The sequence below is a fragment of the Ursus arctos genome, unplaced genomic scaffold (assembly GCF_023065955.2).
Source record: "Ursus arctos isolate Adak ecotype North America unplaced genomic scaffold, UrsArc2.0 scaffold_13, whole genome shotgun sequence".
Taxonomy (NCBI): Eukaryota; Metazoa; Chordata; class Mammalia; order Carnivora; family Ursidae; genus Ursus; species Ursus arctos.
This window is the reverse complement of record NW_026622797.1, coordinates 66,909,408-66,931,543: the sequence shown is the minus strand read 5'-3', so window position 1 is coordinate 66,931,543 and position 22,136 is coordinate 66,909,408. Positions and strand designations below refer to the sequence as shown.

Here is a 22,136-nt window from a genome sequence, read left to right as displayed (position 1 = left end):
AGGTTGATGAATATTTTGGTGATTCATTACACTATTTCCTCTATTTACATGTATATCTGGAACTTTTAATAATAAAAAGTAAAAAAGAAAAGCATCAATACTTTCCCACTGAAAACCACATACCTCATTCAGTTCTGTCTTATCCATGTTATCCATGTGAATTTTCGTCCAGTATTTGTCTAGCAGAGTAGCGTGACTATTTAGAGGTCGATACCAATTTCCTCCACAGCTCAAGAGTCTGTATTTCAAAATTTAAAAAAAGAATTACACGAACCTCCCAATTTCAATCTTTAATTATGCCTCTGGGTAGCCCTTGCTAGACATTGTCCCATATATGAGTAACACTGACAACCCCTTCTGGAGCCAGATACCAGTATGTTGGGCTCACAGGGCGGATATGACAAATGAACGGCTGCCAGTGGACCCAAGTCTGACTCTTTGCCTAAGGGTGTATAACAGAGCTTTAACCAAGTTCTTCCCTAATCACTGTGAATGGTTATAGTAGGTGTTTTGATCTTAACAGCATGTTTCTCTTCCTCAAGACACAACTTCGGGAAAGAGAAAACAGAATCCAAGACCCATAGCATTAAAAATAAGTTCAGTGCTTATTACCAAAAGCTACAGTACCCAGAATTATTCAAAATTTCAAGAAGGAATATTCATTAAACATATATCCTGGCCAAGCCACAAGCTTACACCTAGGCCATTTAATGTAATGCTCACAACTTTCTGAGGAAATGGTGCACACTTTTAGAACAAAGTATCTTCTTCTTTTTTTTTTAATGTTTTTTTTATTATATTATGTTAGTCACCATACAGTACATTCTTGGTTTTTGATGTAAAGTTCGATGATTCATTAGTTGCATATAACACCCTGTGCACCATGCAACACGTGCCCTCCTTACTACCCTTATTCCTCTAATGCATAGGAGCTAACGCAAGGAGAGTAACATCCCCTGATCACTCAATTATGACTACAAATGGCAGAGCCAAGAACTGATTTCAGATTTCTACGATGTCCCAGGACTTCTTGAAATATGAACAGAGCAGGGAAGAACTTCACTACCTCTATGAATAAAAGCAGGGTTTATTTTAAAAAAGCAGGGCCTAGCAAAGTGTTCCTTGAGAACTGTTAGGTTAACTCCACACACCTCCTCTAAATGTTCACCAGGGCAAACACTAGTATAACCACTAAATATAATGTGACATTAGTGTCATTCTTGGGCATATTAAGACCTTGGAGAAGTATACAGATATATACTAGCAGTGGGAAATAAATCACTGTGTTCACGTTATTATAAAATATAGACATGGACATATACTAAGTTTGCTTAGGTTTTATTCCTTTGTTGATGCTTATATTCAATTTTTTTAACTGCTTAAAATCTATAGGTCATCATCATCACCATCATTGCGGCTAGCCATTAGCTGGGCACTTATTACGTGACAGATCTTTAATCCAAGTTATTTCATTTAATCTTTACAACTTATACCAAGTTGTAAAGTATGTATTATTAGCCCCATCATTATCAGACAAGGAAGGGACATACAGATACAAAATGTCAGTGTCAGGACTCAAACCCAGAGCTGTCTGAACAGTTCTCACCAGTGACTGTTTTTGAAAACAAGAAACTAAGATAAAGTTTTTAAAAACTGGATATTTTTAAATGGGGGGGGGCGTTCTCATTTTCAGATGTATTTCAAATAGGAATGAAGGGGAGCTCCTGGGCAGCTCAGTCGGTTAAGTGACTGGCTCCTGATTTCACCTCAGGTCATGATTTCAGAGTTCTGGAATCGAGCCCCATGTAGGGCAATGTGCTTGGCAAGGAGTCTGCTTGAGGATTCTATCTTTCCCTCTCTCTCTGCCCCTCCCCCTGTTCATGAGCGCATGCTTTTTCTTTCCCTCTTTCTCTCCCTCTCTAAGATAAATAAATCTTGGGGTGCCTGTTTGGTACCATCCGTTAAGCAGGTACTCTTGGTTTGGCTCAGGTCATGATCTCAGGATCCTGGGATCGAGCCCCACGTCAGGCTCCACATTCAGTGTGCAGTCTGCTTAGGATTCTCTCTCTTTCTCCCTTTGCCCCTCCCACTCGTGCTCTCTCTCTAAAATAAATAATTCTTTAAAAATAAATTAAATAAATAAATAAATAAATAAATCTTTAAATAAAATAAAATAGGAATGAAGGGGGAGCTGGCTGGCTCAGTTGGTACAACATGCAACTCTTAATCTCAGGGTTGCGAGTTCAAGCCCCATGTTGGGCACAGACCTTACTTAAATCTTAAAAAGCTACAGTAATCAAGATAGTCTGATACTGGTGTAAAGATAGACAAATGAATAATGGAACAAAATAGAGTCCTGAAATAGGAACCAGATCTTTAAAAAATAAATAAATAATATAAAATAGGAATGAAAAGCTTGGACCTATCATCAGTTCCGATTGATCTTGCTTTAAGTGGGCCCAAAAAACTCTACTCTAGGACTTTTGGACTCAGTACTCTAATCTGGGAACATATGAGGAAAAGGCTCCATAGTGGAAATAGAAAGTTAATAGGACATACCTCCTAGTCGCAAAGAACTGAAATCCAGGAGCCACTTTCAGACAGTCACCTCGGCCAGGAATCAAGAGCTCTCCATTCTCCAAGAGAGGGATCAGCACGGAAACCTAAACCACAAAACCCCACTGATAAAACTACTAAGGCAGAAGTAACAAACAAACAAAGAAACAAAAAATACCCTTTCTCCAAACGATGAGCATATCCTAATAGGAAACCTTAGTTCGCACAGCATGAACTGGGATCAAAAGACAGATGGGAATGTCTGAGCCACCTATAATCCAGAACGATTTATTCATTCAACATTCACTAAGTGCCTACTGTGGACTAGAACCAAGCCAGACACTAAAATTCGAAACATGACTGACGCTTTACACCCTAGCATCTAACAGAACAGCCATGAAGACCACCGTACACCATGATCAGTGTGACCTCCAGAGGTGGCTGTGTGTCAGAACGGAACAGTGTAGGAAACAGGGCAGTGAAGCTATCTCAGAAGTAATGATATTCACTGCGTCTTAAATGTGAGCAGGAATTAGCCAGGTTTGGTGTGAGAGAAATGGCATATATACTCCAGGCAAAAAATATTCATATCGTTAAAAATCTATGTTCCTAAGATCATGGCATGAGAGGATTCTGTTGTTAGGGCAGAATGTATATATGAAATAGTGGAAAACTACAAAACATAGAGATAAATGATTAAGGGTGTCCCGCGCCGAGCTAAGGAGTTTGAATTTTTTCATGAAAGTTATTAAGAGGATTTTAGCCTGGAGGAAAATACTGTAATTTTTATTTTAGAAAATCAACTGTGCAACAATATGGAATATAAACTGAAAAGGGGCTAGCCTACAGGAAAGAGGCAAAAACAAAGGCAGGATGGCTGTATATATAGATGTCTGTCTGGCAAGAAAGGAAAACAAAACAAAAAGAAAACAAAAGAAAAAAAAGAACACACTAGTCAGGTAACAAAGCAAGATGGCTAGATAGAAGGATAAAAATAAACCCTGTACTAAGGCAGTGGGACAGAAGAGAAAAAAATAAAGAGATAAGAAAAAAGTACTAAGCAATATAAAATTAAAAGAACAAACAAGAAGGAGACACCAAACTTCCGGCTTGCTAACTATGGCAGAAAAGGCTGTTCTGAGAAAGAGCGGGCAAGTTCCATTTTGGACATCTTGAACTTCCACCAGCTAAGGGACATTCATGTAGAAATTTTTTAAGAAAAGGGTGGGCTAGACATATAGATCTAGGAAACATGAGTATAGAGGAAGCTTAAAAAGAAAAAGCACAGTAAGAAGACCAAAGAGTCAAAAAAGAGGGTTCTAAAATATCAGACATAATTTTATTAAGCATCATTATTTCACACACGGCTAGAAGCTGAAAGGAAAGCCGAAAATAATACAGGAGCACTCGAAATAACTCCAAAACCTGAAATTACAGAAAATTGTCCTGAGATCTGTAAAAGCTACCTTAAAATAATAAAGGGCTAACTATTAGCTGAGAAGCTTTGAAAACAACAAAACAATAATCAAGGGATTTAGGCATGTTTTTAAGTAAACACAACTTTACTATAATGATACCAAAGTTTAAATATAATCAAATGAACAACATACCCTTTGTATGAACAGAACAAATACATGAACAGAACACAAAATGGGACTCAATGTAGAAGAATTTTCTGATGTTTATCATACACTGCCAAAGGGAGATCAAGATACAAACTGTCAGTTTGATCTTGAATCTGGACTTGATCATCAAAGAAGGTAATCAACAGCAGATCTCTAGGCTCCATCGTGGCCTGGATGGAATATCTCTTATGTTCACCTATCTTGTTTGGCTCTAATTCCACAATCCATAATCCTAATGACTTCTCAGTTACCCTGATATCTGAAAAAATTGCCCAGGGAAGACAGCACTAAAAAATGGAAAGCCTCACAGTTTTGTTGGGGGCGGGGGGTAAATGAAAAAGAAAAAAGAAAGTGAAAAGCCTCAACAAATACTTGGCCTTGTACTTTATATTTCAGTTGCATTTTTTAGTCTCATTATTAGGAGTCAGTCTTGGCTCTGGGCTTATTAAGAAAACTGGGTTTCCAGCCCTATAAAACTGAGCATTATGACCCTAGATATGATGTGTCAATTAGACTCAAAAAAGGGGGGGGTGAGGGGGACCCTAGAACACGGTAATCAAACTGTGAGACCCTGTCTGGGCCGATAAGCCCATTACATCTTTACTTCATCAGATTCTAAAATCATCATAATACACATGTATTTATAGTCACTCCTTCCCCTTCATTATTTCCCTAAACCTACACATACACTCTCCCATTATTCTCATCCAAGAGGGGAAAGTCCTTATGCAGCTAGGATTCGTGGTTTAAAAAAAAAAAAAAAAAAAATTAAAACCAATCTCAGGAAAATCTGCCCAAAGGAAAAATTTTTCATTCTGCAATACATTTTTTGTCATACTTTACAGAATATAGAGGAAACATGGACTGTTTGCATAGCTATTTTGATATACACAGAAAAATAATCAAAACGAAAATATACTGGATGTATAATGAAACAAAGACAAACATGCTCTTATTACATCTTCTCTTCCTTCATCTGTCCTCAGCCTGCGGCTCTACAGATTGCCACAGCTGGGAAGCAGGGTCTCAAAGTTCTCAGTGTATCTGTAACATGGGTAAGATATTTCCCACAAGGCCTATTCTTGGAAAGGTTATGAAACTGATCGCATATTCAACTAAAGAAGGAAAAAACTACAATGAAATTGATCACATATCCAACTATAGTAGTTCACCTTTACCCACACAGGGTACGTTCCAAGACCCCCAGCGGATGTCCGAAATTGTGGATAACAGAAAACCCTATATATACTATGCTTTTTCCTATACGTACACACCTACGATAAACTTTACCTCATAAACTGCCAAGGTAAGAGATTAACAACAGTAAATAATAAAATAGAATACTTGTAACAATATACTATGATAAAAGTTATGTGAACGTGGTCTCGGGGCACCTGGGTGGCACAGTGGTTAAGCGTCTGCCTTTGGCTCAGGGCGTGATCCCGGCGTTATGGGATCGAGCCCCACATCAGGCTCTTCCGATATGAGCCTGCTTCTTCCTCTCCCACTCCCCCTGCTTGTGTTTCCTCTCTCGCTGGCTGTCTCTCTCTCTGTCGAATAAATAAATAAAATCTTTAAAAAAAAAAAAAAAAAGAACGTGGTCTCTCTCTTTCTCAAATATCTTATTGTACTGTACTCAGCCTTCCTGTGGAGATGTGAGCTGATAAAATGCCTACCTGACAAGATAAAGTGAGGTGAATGGCTGAAGCACTGTGACGTAGTGTTAGGCTACTACTGACCTTCTGATGGTACATCAGGAGGATCATCTGCTTCAGGACCACGAGTAACCATGGGTAATTGAATGGCAGATAACGGGGGACCACGTACTCAATGAAAACAGTACCAACAGAACTTTATCAACTTTCTATTAAACAAAAGGCCAGCTAAGTAATCCTACCTCAAACTAGATAGATAGGTGATCATGAATGAGCTTCTCACAAAACATATCATCTCTAATCAAACACCTATGTTATTTATTTTTTTAAAAGATTTTATTTATTTATTTGAGTGAGAGACAGCACGAGCAGAGGGGAGGGGTAGAGGGAGAGGGAGAAGTAGACTCCCCGCTGAGCAGAGAGTCTGACTCAGGGCTGGATCCCAGGACCCTAGGATCATGATCTGAGCCACCCAGGCACCCCAAACACCTATGTTATTTAAATTATCTCCCAAATCACTATTAACAAAATGCTCTTAAAAGATAGGAAGTCAGGAGCGCCTGCGTGGCTCAGTCAGTTAAGCCTCTACCTTCAGCTCAGATCATGATCCCAGGGTTCTGGGATCGAGCCTCACGTAGGGCTCCCTGGACTCCCTGCTCAGCAGGGAATCTGCTTCTCCCTCTCCCTCTGCCTTCAAACCCCCCCCCCCACTCTCTCTTGCTCAAATAAATAAAATCTTTAGGGAAAAAGAAAAGACAGGAGATCAGCAAATAATTAGTGAGATGACATACCACGTCTAAGGGGGCATAGTCAATATCCTCCAGAAGGATCCAGTGTCCTTTTGTGGCTGCCTGTGTAAGAGTACCAGGTTGCCACACAAACTCTCCTGGGACATCTGTGCAGCGATACATTCCCAACAGCATCTGCAGGAAGAGGATAAAGTAATTACTGAAACCACACATCTGAGATGCCAGTGCCGTATCTTTTGATTAATTCTGTTAAACTTCTATACAGATATAAGCAGGCACTTGATGTTTTTACACCTAGGTCCCATCAGCTATGAGGAAGACCAATAACTCTTCTCATATTCCCTTAGCAAAAAGAACACTTTAATGCAAACATTTATAAGCATGCGAACCCACCAAAATTTGCTGTTTCTTAATTACCTTACTGTCGGTCTGATCTCCAAGCTGGACTTTAAGAAGTTCAGGGGGCTTCCGTCTACCTGTCATTGCACCTAGGTGTTCAACTAAGGAAGTTTTGCCACATCCTATTGGTCCTTCCAACAACACGGCATTTTGAGAAGCCACTGCCATAGCCAGTGTCTGAAGATTTTTGCAGATTGAATCAACCAGCACATAAGACCTAAAGGCCAGCTCCTGTTCACGAGAAGAACTCCTATTACTAGCCTAAGGAGGCAAGCGAAAAATAAAAGGCATGTCAAGAGTCTTTCCTCCAAAGGGCACAGGTTAATTTCTACAACAATGTTTCCACTGACCTTTACATAAGCCTCTAAATAAATTAGTAGTATCAAACAGTAGTTATGTTTTCCAAAATAAGGATCTTTTTCCTTCTGGCAGAATTTGCTAACAAATGTAATAAGGAAAGTCTCCCAAAGTTTGAAAAGCCAAAAAAGTTGACACACAAAGAATGGGGGCAAACCTCATCTCATGACTGAATTTTTATTGTTTTTCTTCCTCTCGCCACATTCTAAGGTTTCATATCTAAGATCAAGAATGCACATGATATATTTATCAATCAGGGAAATGGGGACACTAAAAAGATACTTTGTATTATAAAATTGTTACATTTTTTCAGGTGTAATAAAGAATATTGGCTTTTTAAAGTTATTTTCTTTTATACATATATACTGAAATATTCAGGCACGAAATGATGTGGTATCTGGGAATTGCTTCAAATAACACGGTTTGGAGAGAGTGTTCAGAACTATAAATGAAATGTAACTGATCATGAATTTATAATTACTGAAACTAAGTGATGGGTACATGGGGATTCATCACACCACTACTTCTAGTTTGGAATATATTTGACATTTTCCATAACAAAAAGTGAAAAATAATAATAATAGTACTCTCAATATGTTTAATGGGTACAGAGTTTCAACTTTGCAAGATGAAAAAGTTCTAGAGTTTGTTTACAAAACAATGTGAATATTTTAACATCACTGAAGTGTACACTTAAGACTGTTTAAGATTGTTGGGGCACCTGGCTGGCTCAGTCAGTAAAGCATGTGACTCGATCTCAGGGTTGTGAGTTTGAGCCCCACGTTGGGAGCAGAGTTAAAAAAAAAAAAAAAAAGTTTAAGACAGTAAATGTTGTATTTTACTGCATTAAAAAAAATTTTAGGGCACCTGGCTGGCTCAGTCGGTTAGGCGTCTGCCTTTGGCTCAGGTCATAATCCCAGAGTCCTGGGATCAAGTCGCACATCGTGGTCCCTGCTCAGCAGGGACTCTGCTTCTCCCTCTCCCTCTGCCTTTTCCCCCAGCTCGTGCTCTCTCTCTCAAATAAATAAAATCTTTAAAAAATTGTTTTTCAAATAATAATAACACAGGGAAAAAGATCTCTTAGAAAAGTGTTATTATTCCTTTAAAAGTTCTTAAAATTCCTTCTCAAACATGGCTAGTCCCCTATAGATATGTGAGGACAAAACGAGATTCAGGGCTGGAAGTTTTTTGTTTTGTTTTTTTAGATTTTATTTATTTATTTGAAAGAGAGAGCACAACATCGCTTCTCGGCCTTTTGGCTAAGATCAAGTGAAAGAGAGAGCACAAGCAGGGAGAGAGACAGAAGGACAAGCAGACTCCCCGCTGAACATGGAGCCAGACACAGGGATGGATCCCAGGACCCTGAGATCCTGACTTGAGCCAAAGTCAAATGCTTAACCACTTAACTGAATGAGCCACCCAGCCACCCCAACGGCTGGAAGCTCGAACTCTCTGCAGGGCTGTTACTCTCAGCAATTCAGCAGGTCATAGCACCATTCCGTATTTCGCCCCAGTGCCTTGTCATTGCTATTCAACAACAGGCCCACCCCAACTAAAATTCTTCCCTATGTTAAAATTCTAATGCTCTGAACCTAATCTATGTTAGGAGAATGGCTGGGGTGGGAGGATCTTAGTGACTAGAGGGAAACACAAGGGCCTCTGGAAGTGCTGCTGTCCTAGTACTGGTTACATAGATTTTTTCAGTTTATAAATAATCATTGAGCTGTATATTTAAGATGGGTATTTTAATGCATACCATGCTTTTTTTAATTTTAATTTTTATTATTTTTAAGGTTATTTATTTGAAGTGATCTTGCACCCAACGTGAGGCTCAAACTCACGACCCCAAGATCAAGAGCCAGATGCTCTTCCAACTGAGCCATCCAGGCGCCCCCTATTATGCTTTTTTTTTCTTTTAATTGTACTGACCAATGGACAAACCAATGGTTCAAGGAATGACCCACGACATCTTCCGAAAAGAAAACTGGGTGAATGTGACCATCACATAAAGTGACAACTGACTAAAGACTAAAAAACAGACTGGATCCCAACAGTTTCAGATTACAAAGCTAGATTATAATCTATAAACCTTTCAAAAGTGTGGGTCTAGAGCCACATTCTTGGAAAGAAGCTCATTTCATACGGCAGGGGAAGTTCACTACAGTTACTAGCCTCCCACACAATGAGCAAAAAGAATGTTATGACAGAAACAACTTGCTGGGAGTTATACTTGGACCTACTTCTATCTCTGCCAAAGGGCAGCCCAGGGGTCTCCAGGCTGATCATCCTGCCTTTGTTTCACATAAATACAGTATCACAACATGTGCTATACAACATCACAGACAGAATATATGGCAGAGCTTTGCTGAAGTAAAAAGCATTATATAGGCATCACTGGAGTTTCTAATTTAACATCAAACAGAAACAAAGGAAATACAGAGAAGAGGGGCCTAGGTAAGTTTTTCTTAATCTCTTTCAAATACTTCTGTAAATGGAACATCAATTTGGCAAACTCAATTTGACTCACACCTATAACACAGAGCCCAAGCAAGGAAAAACCACACTCAGTGTTTAAGAAGGGGAAGAGGACACACACCCTACTGATGCCAACATACCCGCTCTCCAGGGACCGGCTGCTGCCCAGGCAGCACCACACCACAGACAGCAGTCACTCTGGAAGAGAGGTCAGCTGTAACAAGATGTCCCTGTAAGTACTGCAGCTCCTTCTCCTTACGCCAAAGGGAGGTTTCTGGATTAGCCAAAACCAAGGCCTTCTCCAAGTCCTGCAGCTGGGCCTCTTCTAGTAACCTGAGGAAAATGAGGATCTCATCAATTACTTTAACGCACAGCACAGCCACATCAAGATCTCCAGGAATTCTCCTTACCTCAACCTGAAATGGATCAGTTCCTCACTATTAAAAATCTTCTTAAGGAATGATAACTTGTGCTCTTCATTCATACAGGTGACCAGAGCAAGACAATTGGCTGTGTACCTGGAGAAAATCAAAGTATATAAACTCAGGACAAGCAGCTGAGTCTCAAAAATAAAGAAAATTTGTTAGCTAACTAAACACTAAAAAAGGAAATCTTAAGGGCGCCTAGTTGGCTCAGTTGGTAGAGCATGCAACTTTTGATCTCGGGGTGGGGAGCTGGAGTTCCATGCTGGATGTAAAGATTATTAAAATAAATAAATAAACAAACTTTAAAAAAAGAAAAGGAAATCTTATAGAATTAATATAATAGATTTAAGAGTAGAAAATACAAATCAGACATGATGAATTCACTTGACAGAACTTGAAAAAGGTGGAACTCCAGTAATATCTCATTTTCCACTAAAGAGACACGTGATTAAGGAAAGGAAATAAGAAACCAAAGGCATCAGAACAAAAATAACACATTTTACGTAGCTTCCTTTCCCTCCTCATGCACAGAACTCTCTATTCCCTCTATCATCCCCACAGAAACACAGGAAAAGTCCACCAGGTACACACCAGCGGACCAAGGTGTCATGGCTTCTGAGGAGAGGGACACACACACTCCAGTCCCAGAGCTCCCGGAACACAGACTGCTCTTGCTGCAGAAACTTATAAGCTGCTTCCATTAGGTCCCGGAGCTTCATCCGCCTGCGCCCGTAGCGGACTGGATTAGCATCTGAACTCTCTAGGAAGAGTCTTTGAAAGACTGGAGAAGTGTCCTTGAAATACCTCAGGGCAAACCTTCAGAAAGAGAGAGATTATTTTTATTTGTTGGTGAGAATATCACAATATACACATCTCCATTTTGAGACAGGACAGCAGAATATAACAGGAACTTCCAAACGTCTGAAAGCAAAGAGATAAATACTGACACTACCTAGTCCTAATATGGTATCCTGTTTTAAGCTCAGGAACCAGGACCATGGCATGAGATACCTAAGAGAATACAAGAACCAGAAGTACTTATCCCAAGTGTTTTCCACCAAAAATGCACTCAACTTCAACAAACATTTATTGACCTCTCACTAGGAGCCAGACACTGTGTTAAGTACCAGGGGTACAAAACCAACGAGGTACTATCCTAGACTCCCCCAGTAACAAGGAAGACAGTCACTTACAGAAACAACAAGAGGGACAAGAAAAAAAGATTCTACTAAAACTGGGGGAGTCCAGAAGAGATAGGTTGCATCTGAAGAGATAACAGATTTTCATGAAACACAGAAAGCAGGCAAGTAAGATCGCAAAAGATGGACAAAAAGCTTCAGACATGGGGCGCCTGGGTGGCTCAGTCATTAAGCGTCTGCCTTTGGCTCAGCGCATGATCCTGGCGTTCTGGGATTGAGCCCCACGTCAGGCTCCTCCACTGGAAGCCTGCTTCTTCCTCTCCCACTCCCCCTACTTGTGTTCCCTCTCTCGCTGGCTGTCTTTCTCTCTGTCAAATAAATAAATAAAATCTTAAAAAAAAAAAAAAAACCTTTAGACAGGAGGCCCCTGGGTGGCTCGGTCATTTAACTGTCCAACTCTTGGTTCAGGCTCAGGTCATGACCTCAGGGACAGAGACTGAGCTCTGCGTCAGGCTCCACACTCAGCACAGAGTCTGCTTGGGAGTCTTTCCCTCTCCCTCTCCCTCTCTTTCTGACCTTCCCTGCACGCGTGCACGCGCTCTCTCTCTCTCTCTCATACACACACACACACACACACACGTTCTCAAATAAATAAATAAAATCTTTTAAAGAAAGAAAGCAAACAAGCAAGCTTCACACAGTTCATTACATATTATGGATATTAATCCCCTACCGGACACATGATTTGCAAATATTTTCTCCCAATCTGTAGGTTCTCCCATCCTTGTTTCCCTTGCTGTGCATCAGCTTTTTAGTTTGATGTCCCAATTGTCTATTTTCGTTTTTGTTGTTTGTGCCTTTGGTGTCATCCAAAAAATCATTGCTAAATCTACTATTATGAAGCAATCTCTGCCATCAGCCTGTTCCTGAGTTGCATCCATTTGTAATAACTTGGTGAACCAGTGTCAGTAACAGACTCCCCAGGAGCCCATTGGGAATGCGAAAGAGCCGCTACAGGGGCCATCAGAATCTGTTTTCCAGAGCAACGTATACTGAAGCAACAAGGAGGTATACCCCAGATTCCTGACTCAATATATTCCCAAATACAAAACTGTAATTGGGGAATAATGAGAATTCAGGAGATGGGTGGGAAGGCTTGGACTTCTACAAGCAAGCCAGGCAAACAGGAACAGAGGCTTGGTAAATTAACACTTGTGATATTCTGAATGAGACTGGACAAATGAGACTTAGAAGATTCAGCTGTTGCTCAGAAGAGACCTGGCAGAGTAAGAAAAAGAAAAGCAATTTAGGAGGAAATATATCAAACTACTATTAACAGTTATCCCTAGGGGCGCCTGGGTGGGTCAGTCGTTAAGCGTCTGCCTTCAGCTCAGGGTGTGATCCCAGGGTCCTGGGATTGAGCCCCTCATCAGGCTCCCTGCTCTGCTGGGAACCTGCTTCTTCCTCTCCCACTCCCCCTGCTTGTGTTCCCTCTCTCATTGGCTGTCTCTCTCTCTCTGTCAAATAAATAAATAAAATCTTAAAAAAACAATAAATAAATAAATAAAACCAGTTACCCCTAAAATGTAGGATTTCAGGGTAAGGAAGACTTCTGCTTTTTGCAATTCTGTATTATAATTTAAATATATTACTTTTATAATTAAGAGAAAAAAATAGGACATTTTTTTCTTCACAAGGATGCTGTCAGAGTAAGTACAATAATTCTTTGGGAGAGAGAGGCTGGTATTCCACTAGCTCAGAGGCAGCTGATGTTGGCAGCACATGTGGGACCAGGCAGGCAGTAACAGGCATGAGGGCAGATAAGCAGTTACCAAATGGTCAACCTGACCCAGGGGGTCTTTGAGGAAGATAGGGGGAAATGAGCAGAGTGTACTGGCAATGACCATACATTTGTGCGACAATGAGGGGAAGAGAATTGTGGTCCACTCTAAGTATACAAAAGGGAGACTAGTCAATATTCTCTCCTGAACTTACTCAACTACATCACCCTCTTTTCTAAAGACCCATCATTTCAGGAGTGCTCTAAAATTCTGATCTAAGCAATGACGGATGGACCCATAAAGCATTTTTAGCGAATTATTTAGAGAATAACATTAGTCTTTTTCCCTAGAGAATATTCAAAGACTGAGGAGAAGGGTCTCTTTCCTGGAGTAAGATAAAGAGTCATAAGGTCCAAAATGCAACAAGGAATACCATCCAGTTAAACATCTAATCTTGGATGAGCCACTCACTTGGGCAACTCATCATAGGCTTCCTAGCGTCTAGAAATAAGACCTATGGCCCAGTTCTGGCTCGACACTTAGAACAATTTAGTTAACCTCTCTGAAGATTTAAAATAAGATTTTACAATGGTGTTACTGAAGATGTTACAATATAAAGATTAAAGGGCACCTGACTGGCTCGGTCGGAAGAGTATATGACTCTTGATCCCAGGATTGTGAGTTCAAGCCCCACAGAGTGCAGAAAGAAAACAAACAAACAAACAAACAAACTTCAAGGGGAAAAAAAGGGGAAGTGGTCCACCACTAAATGCAAAAAAAGATTTAAAACACATACCTACATATTTAAACACTATAAAATCCTGTATAAATATATATTATTACTAAAACACCACCATTGTTTTAAAATCCACATTCCTAATCACCACTGCAGATCCACAAATTTCATGCCCAAGGATGTTCAATGTCACATTATATGTCAAGAATTCAAAACTAACTTGGGATACCTGACTAGAGTATATGACTCGATCTCACGGTTGTGAGTTCAAACCCCACAGTGGGTGTTGAGATTACTTAAAAAAAAAAAAAATAGAGAAAAAAAAATAGAGAAAAGAAAAAAAAAGAACTTGGAAACCTAACTAATTTGTTAGAAGAGAGAATGCATCAACAAACTGGGATTGCTTTCCTAGAGTCCTGAAAAAGAATTTGCCAGAATAAAATATATGATTGAGGATTCTACATGCAAAAAACGGTATGAACAAACAGCAACAAAATGGTAATTATGTGAGGTAAAAGATGTGCTAACTAACTTTATTATGGTAAATATTTTACAATATATACATGTATCAAATCACTATGTAATATACCTTCAACTTATACAATGTTATATGTCAATAAAAATATATCTCAATTATTATCTCAATAAAGCTGGAGGTGGGGGGCACCCAGTAATGAACAAATAGCATAAGGGAAAAAAAGAAAAGAAAAAAAGAAATGTTTAAGAGCACTGAGGTACCTCATGGAAGCCCCAAACACCTTGAGCTCAGAAAGAAGTATGTACCCGTAAATAAATGGCAGGCATTAGGACCCTAGGGAGCTTGACTGAGTACCTTCTCTCTGGTCTCTTTTTTTTTTTCCCCTAGATTTTCATTGCCATCCTATTTCTTTTCTCTTCATTTTTCCTCTCCTTGCTCTCCCTTCACAAACCGCCACAGTATAAAACTTTCTCTGATTTCCAAAAGGAAAACATTCATTCTTCTTTAATGATTTTCTTCCTCTCCTTAAGTATTTTGCTCACAAACCTCTCTTAGCATATTATATTCAATTGTTTGCAAAATACAATAACCCATTATATTTTACTTTTTTACCCCCACAATGTGGCCCAGAGCTTAAAAGAAGGGTCTCCTATGTTTATCTATTGGATGAACGACTATATCCTATCTAAAAATATTTGGTATATTCCTATTACGTTAGGTATATTTCCTCTAGAGAGGAAATTTGGGGCACATGCTGAACTAATCTGCTACAATTCTTTAAAAATCAAAATCTCATTCTACATCATTGTCTATAGTTCATTTTACAACATGCATTGATTTGTTTATACACAGCTCTTTTTTTTTTTGCTTGTTTTTCAAGTTACTCTATCATAGGCACTTTCGTAAACTGCATTATATAATTTTTGGAATGAGACGGAAGCATAAATAAAATATATGGCCCTGGCAAAATGAAAGAAGAAAATACAGGGGTGCGCTCACCTGCATTTAATAAGAACATAAAATTTGAAGCAGGTGGGAAATCAGATGTAACTAATTCATCATTTTAATGATTCTCAAACACAATCCAGAAGCACTCGACCACAAAGGCTTAGGAGAAGTGGGGGTTAAAGTTACCCACATGTCAATCTCATTTGGTAAGTACAGGATAGTTGGCACACCTTATGAAATGGTACCACAGATAAGTACATCTAAATGATTAAAGCCCTAAAGGGGGCCACAATCTCAACCCTCGATCAACCCACAGCATATGTTCCTAATTACCAAGTATGACATTGATATTTGCTGTGTATCTTCTAGTTCCATTAACCTGGGCTCATTTTTTCCCTCCCCTTCTAGAAAAGCTCATACAAATTATGGTTTTCTCCCAAGCCTTCATTTCTTATTCCCTTCATTCAAGAACGAGATTAGAGATCACACTTCCAAGAAAGCCAAAGTGTACCTATTATGTTGATGAAAACTAATAGGGGCGCCTAGGCGGCTCAGTCATTAAGCATCTGCCTTCCGCTCAGGTCATGATTCCAGGGTCCTGGGATTGAGCCCTTCATCAGGCTCCCTGCTCAGCAGGAGGCCTGCTTCTCCTCCTCCCACTCCCCCTGCTTGTGTTCCCTCTCTTGCTATCTCTCTCTCTGTCAAACAAATAAATAAAATCTTAAAAAAAAAAAAAAAAAGAAAAAGAAAACTAATAAATAAAAGATGGATATAACAGATACTCTTAGGAGCAACGTGGGTGGCTCACAGCCGTTGAGAGCAAGCGCCGCATCAGGCTGCCCACTCAGTGGGGAGTCTGCTTCAGATTCTTTTTCCCTCTCCTTCTTCCTCCCCCTCTGCCCCTCCCTCGCCATGCATGCATGCTCTCTCTCTCAAATAAAATCCTTAAAAAAAAAGAGAGAGAGATACTCTTATTAGTGCACAAATATTATTCAACTTTAGAATGAAAGTTCTTTCTTCTCAATTAAAAAAACTCTAACACTCATTTTGCTGCCCCTCTGACTATTCTACACAAATGATATTTTACTATTAACTTAAAAGACAAAGGCAGATGCAGTGGCATGTGCCTGTAGTCCCCAGCTGTTTGGGACAATAAGGCAGGAGGATTGCTGGAACGTAGTTCTGGTATGCTGATCTGGTGTCCACGGTAAGTTTAGCATCAATATGGTGACCTCCCAGAAGTGGACGACCACCAGGCTGCCTAAGGAGGGGTGAACCAGCCCAGGCTGGAAACAGAGCCGGTTAAAAGAAAAACACATTAGAATCCAGTTCTAGGGGTGCCTGGGTGGCTCCATTGGTTGGGCATCTGCCTTCAGCTCAGGTCATGATCCCACGGTCCTGGGATCAAGCCCCATGTTGGGCCCCCTGCTCAGCCGGGAGCCTGCTTCTCCCTCTCCCTCTGCAGCTTGTGCTCTCTCACTTGCTCACTCGCTCTCTCTCAAATGAATAAATAAAATCTTTAAAAAAAAAAAAGAATCCAGTTCTAACACAAATTTTTTTTAAAGATTGTATTTATTTATTTGACAGAGAGAGAGAGCACAAGCAAGGGGAGCAGAAGACGGAGAAGCAGGCCCCTGCTGAGTAGGGAGCCTAATGCAGGGCTTGATCCCACATGACCTGAGCCAAAGGCAGCTGATTAACCAACTAAGCCCCCCAGACACCCCCTAATATAACTTCTTACAATACTGCTTTGGATAGATTATTACAGAAAGTTAGAAGGGACACCAGAGCCTTCTAACCCACCCCTTCAGCTGCTCTAGTAAGCAAAAAATTACATCCATCCGAAGTGGATGCTGTAAGAACCTCAGCTAAAACTCATTTAAATTGACTTATATGGGGATGCCTGGGTGGCTCAGCTGGTTAAGCGTCTGCCTTCGGCTCAGGTCATGATCTCTGGGTCCTGGGATCGAGTCCCACATCAGGCTCCTTGTTCAGAAGGGAGCCTGCTTCTCCCTCTGCCTGCTGCTCTCCTGGCTTGTGTTCTCTCTCTGACAAATAAATAAATAAAATATTTTAAAATAAATGAATAAATAAAATTAAATCACCTTATATGGATGTCTCACCAGATGATACAATCCTTGAAGGCAGGGAACATATCTTGGCCATTCTTCCAGACTTGTCTTGATTGCCAAGACTTTAAAGAATGTAGTAAATGGTCACTAAACTGGATAAAGGGATTCTGTTGTGATCATTTTTATAAATAGTACCACTTATCTTTCTTCTTTCTTATATTTCCCTTCTTCCCTTCTCCTCAACTCTGACTCCTCCTTCACTTCCCAGGAGAGAGCTGGTTCTACTACCTCAAGGAGAAATGTGAAGAAAAAACTGTTACTCACGGGAGGACATCAGGATGGTTACCGATGAGTTTGCTCATTGACACACAGAGCCGTTCGTGTAGATCGTGATTGACTTGGCCTCCGGCTTTAATGGCCTCAGCATTCCTTTCCAACAAATCCAAAAGAAGAGGGCGCAGCTGGCGACCAACCAACACAGTACAGTCTTTATCCAGAAGTAACTGGGCTAAGGTATTGAGGATACACTGGCGATCTTGAGGTGTCCACACCTGAGAAAGGCAAAACAATGTTAAACGCTACTCATTTGCACTGCTGCAGAAGAGCAGTCCTAGCTTGGAATCAAAACATCCAGTATCCAGATTTCACAGGTGAGTTTATCTTATAAAACAGAATGGGGGTTCTGCAATAGAAGATTACAGCGAATTTAAAGTAAAAGGGTGTCACAAAGAAGTTTCAGTCCACTGGGGTTTGAGCAAAAGGACTGATACCTGAATTCCATGTAAGATGCTACACAGCTTCCCTGAAAAATAATGTTTCATGGTCTCAGTACTTCCCAGAGAATCCCATGTTTCCCCCAGCTCCTTTGCTCTTGAAGGAAAACAGAAATTGCATGGGGGGGGGGGAACCTGCAGTTAGTATGCAAAACTGCCTACACTGTTGAGGAAAGGATAGAGATAAGAAATCAATTCCAGAAAATGAATGAAGGTATCTCTATGAAGGCTTCAGCCTCTAATAAATAAACAAAACAAAATCCAAAGGACACAGCCACACTTTGATATGCAAGATGAAATACACAACAAAATTCTAGTGCCTGGGCACAGAATGTCCATAAGAGTAACAAGGAAAACTGAAAAAGTGTGTAAAAAGTCTCATGTTGCTAGTGTGCATGCAGATCTATACAGCCCCTGCTGCCAACAAAGACCTTGGGTTTAAACTACTTAAGGGTCATATCCTCTGACCCAGCAAATCCAATGCTATGAATTTATCTTAAGGAGTTTCACACTAAACAGTTATCTGTAAAAGTATAGCCTGAACACAACCTAAATACTATATGCAAAAATTTAACAATTTTTTCCAAAATTATCTCTCAGAAAAGGTTACCTCACACCTGAGCTCTTACTAAATCTTCCAAAATATAGGGCATTCACTCATAAAACAACTAATTCTGAATAAAGCACTGATGGGGGAAAGATGTTATACTGGAACAATTTCCATCAATATTAGTCCTACAAAGAAATTTAACAGATTTGGTCATGATTCACAGGGGCATGATATGACATTTTCAACTGCTGAATGTCCTTATAAATAAGCCTTACTAAAGGTATCATTTAAAAAGTATACAGTAGGGGTGCCTGTGTGACTAGTCAGTTAAGTGTCTGACTCTTGATTTTGGCTCAGGTCATGATTTCAGGGTTGTGAGATCAAGCCCTGAATCTGGCTCCACACCGGGCGTGGCACTTGCTTAAGGTTCTCTCTCTCATTCTCCCTCTGCCCCTCCCCTACTCCCTCATCCTCTCAAAATAAAATAAATTAAAAATAAAAAATAAGAAGTAGTTATATTGTGAAGAAAAAGAAACATCGTCTATAAAATGAAGGGAAAAAAAACCTGCAACTATCCTGGACATGTTATACAAAATGGATACTTGCAGGTTGGGGAAAAACCTCCAGAGAGAATGTCATTTCATGAACTTTCTCTTCAAAAGGTAATCTGGGGGCGCCTGGGTGGCTCAGTAGGTTGAGCATCAGACTCTTGATTTCAGCTCAGGTCATAATCTCAGGGTCTCAGGATCGAGCCCTGCGTGAGGCTCCACATTCAGCACCGAGTCCGCTTGAGGTTCTGTCTCTCCCTCTCCCTATGCCCCTCCCCCTGCTTATGCTCTTTAAAATAAATTAATAAATAAATAAAATCTTTTTTAAAAAAGGTAATCTGAAAAACTGTGTTAGAGGAAATAGATATTTAGCCTTTTTTTTTTTTAAGTAAACTCTATGCCCAACATGGGGCTCAAATTCCTGACCCCAAGATCAAGAGTCACATGCTCTATTGAATGAGCCAGCCAAGTGCCCTCAGATATTTAGCTTTTTAAAAACCAACTTAAATCAATCAATCAATCAATCTTCATTGACATACACCTTACATACAATAAAATGCACCCATTTATAGTTTGATGAGTTTTGACATATGTACACACCCATGTAGCCACCACCCAATTAAAGCATCAAACCCAAAGTTCCCTTATGTTCCTTGGTAGGCAATCCCCTCACCAATAGGCAACTAAAAATATGATTTTATGACTACAGATTAGATTTAACTAGCCTAGAACTTTATATAAATTAAATCATACGATATATGCTCTTTTCTGTCCAATTTCTTTTGCTCAGTATAATGCTTTTGACAATCCTCCATGTAATTAAATGCTTCAATAATTTACTCCCCTTTTATTACTGACTAGTTTTTCACTACAAATAAACCACAACTTTATTATCTTTACTGCTTCACTGTTTCCAGCTATCATCAAAAAAGCTACTATGGGGGCACCTAGCTTGCTGGCTCGGTTAAGCGTCTGATTTTTGACTTTGGCTCAAATCATGATCTCACAGTTGTGAGATCAAGCTACACATCGGATCAAGCCAGGCATCAGCTCCGTGCTGGGCATGGAGCCTGCTTAAGTTTTTTTCTCTTCCTCTGCCCCTTCCCCTCCTCTCTCTTACCCCCTGTTTTTAAAAAAATAAATAAAGCTACTATGAACATTTGGGTACAAGAGATTTATGGACATATATTCATTGCTTTCTTTTTCTGCACCAGTTTTAATATGTTCATTACTCCTAATTTTTTTCATTACCTAAGAGTGAGATTGCTGGGTCATATAACTCTATGCTTAATTTGAAAATAAATTTTAATTTAACTTAAATTTTTTTAAAGATTTTATTTATTTGAGAGACAGTGCTTGTGCACTCATATGCATGAGCTGGGGGAAAGGTAGTGGAGAAGAGCAGAGGTAGAGGGACAATCAGACTGTCTGCTGAGTGCAGTAACCAGCCACAGGGCTCGATCCCCAGACCCCAAGATCATGACTTGAGCTGAAGTCAGACAATCGACTGAGCCGCCCAGGAGCTCATAACTTAAAACTTTTTAAAAGAAATTTTTTGATGTTCAACTTTAATATTTTATTTTTTTAAAGTAAGTTCTACACCCAACATGGGCATGAACTCACAATCCTGAGATCAAGGGTCACATGCAGGGGCTCCTAGGTGGCTCAGTCAGTTAAGTGTCTGCCTTGGGCTCAGGTCATGATCCCGGAGTCCTGGGATCGAGCCCCAGGTGAGGCTCCCTACTCCATGGGAAGTCTGCTTCTCCCTCTCCCTCTGCCCCACCCTCCACCTCCTCCCCTCATGCTCTTTCTCTCTCTTTCCCTCTCTCTAATAAATAAATAAAATCTTTAAAAAAAAGAGTTGTATGCTCTACCGACTGAGCCAGCCAAGTGCCCCTCACTTTACTTTAAAACAAGTAGTTTACCTTACTCTAAAGTAGTTTACTTTAAAACAAGTAGTTGTGGGGCGCCTGGGTGGCGCAGCGGTTAAGCGTCTGCCTTCGGCTCAGGGCGTGATCCTGGCGTTATGGGATCGAGCCCCACATCAGGCTCCTCCGCTATGAGCCTGCTTCTTCCTCTCCCACTCCCCCTGCTTGTGTTCCCTCTCTCGCTGGCTGTCTCTATCTCTGTCAAATAAATAAATAAAATCTTTAAAAAAAAAAAAAACAAAAAAACAAGTAGTTGTACTGGTTTACACCCACCAGCAATGTCCGAGACCTCTAGCTGCCATGTAACTTCACCAACACATAGTATTGTCTGTTTTAATTTTAGCCATTCTAGAGGAAGGAGAGCGGTATCTGGTGCTTTTATCTGCATTTCCCTGATGCCAAAGATGTTGAGAATTTTTTCAAGTGTTTAATAGCCATTCATTTATCATCTGTTGTGTTGCTTGTTCAATCTTTTCTCCATTTTTAAATTGGGCTTTTCACATATTTACTATGATGCTAGCTATATGTTTTTGTAGATGCTCTGTATCAGCTTGAGGAAATTTTGTTCTATAACTGACTTGTTTGTGGTCTACTCCTAGCTTGTTTTTCTTTCTTTTTCCTTTTAGATTTTATTTATTTATTTGACAGAAAGAGAGAGAGAGAGCACTAGCAGGGGGAGCAGTAGAGGGAGAAGCAGGCTCCCCGCTGAGCAGGGAGCCTAATGTGGGACTTGGATCATGACCTGAGCTGAAGGCAGACACTTAACCAACTGAGCCACCCAGGCATCCCCCTAGCTTGTTTTTCTTGGGTAGGCTTTGGTAGTTTGTATTCTTCAAACACTCTTTGATCTAAACTGCTTAATGTATTAGCATAAAATTGCTCATATTAGTCAACTGTCTTTTTAGTCTTTTTAGAATCTGTTAGTGGTGGTATTTTCCTTTC

At 40.1% G+C, this 22,136-nt stretch overlaps 1 protein-coding gene across 2 annotated transcripts in view; it reads right to left on the bottom strand.

Annotated features, from left to right (window-relative positions):
• MDN1 (midasin AAA ATPase 1) overlaps positions 1 to 22,136 on the bottom strand; it is a 165,461-nt gene that overhangs the window by 137,660 nt on the left and 5,665 nt on the right. For both annotated transcript variants that reach the window (XM_026511808.4, XM_057311195.1), the window contains exons 2-9: positions 17,720 to 17,946; positions 10,833 to 11,057; positions 10,227 to 10,334; positions 9,957 to 10,149; positions 7,003 to 7,245; positions 6,628 to 6,759; positions 2,560 to 2,663; positions 124 to 238 (exon numbers count right to left, since the gene is read on the bottom strand). In XM_026511808.4, the coding sequence (XP_026367593.2) occupies positions 124 to 238; positions 2,560 to 2,663; positions 6,628 to 6,759; positions 7,003 to 7,245; positions 9,957 to 10,149; positions 10,227 to 10,334; positions 10,833 to 11,057; positions 17,720 to 17,946 (1,347 nt within the window). The remainder of the gene's footprint in view (positions 1 to 123; positions 239 to 2,559; positions 2,664 to 6,627; positions 6,760 to 7,002; positions 7,246 to 9,956; positions 10,150 to 10,226; positions 10,335 to 10,832; positions 11,058 to 17,719; positions 17,947 to 22,136) is intronic.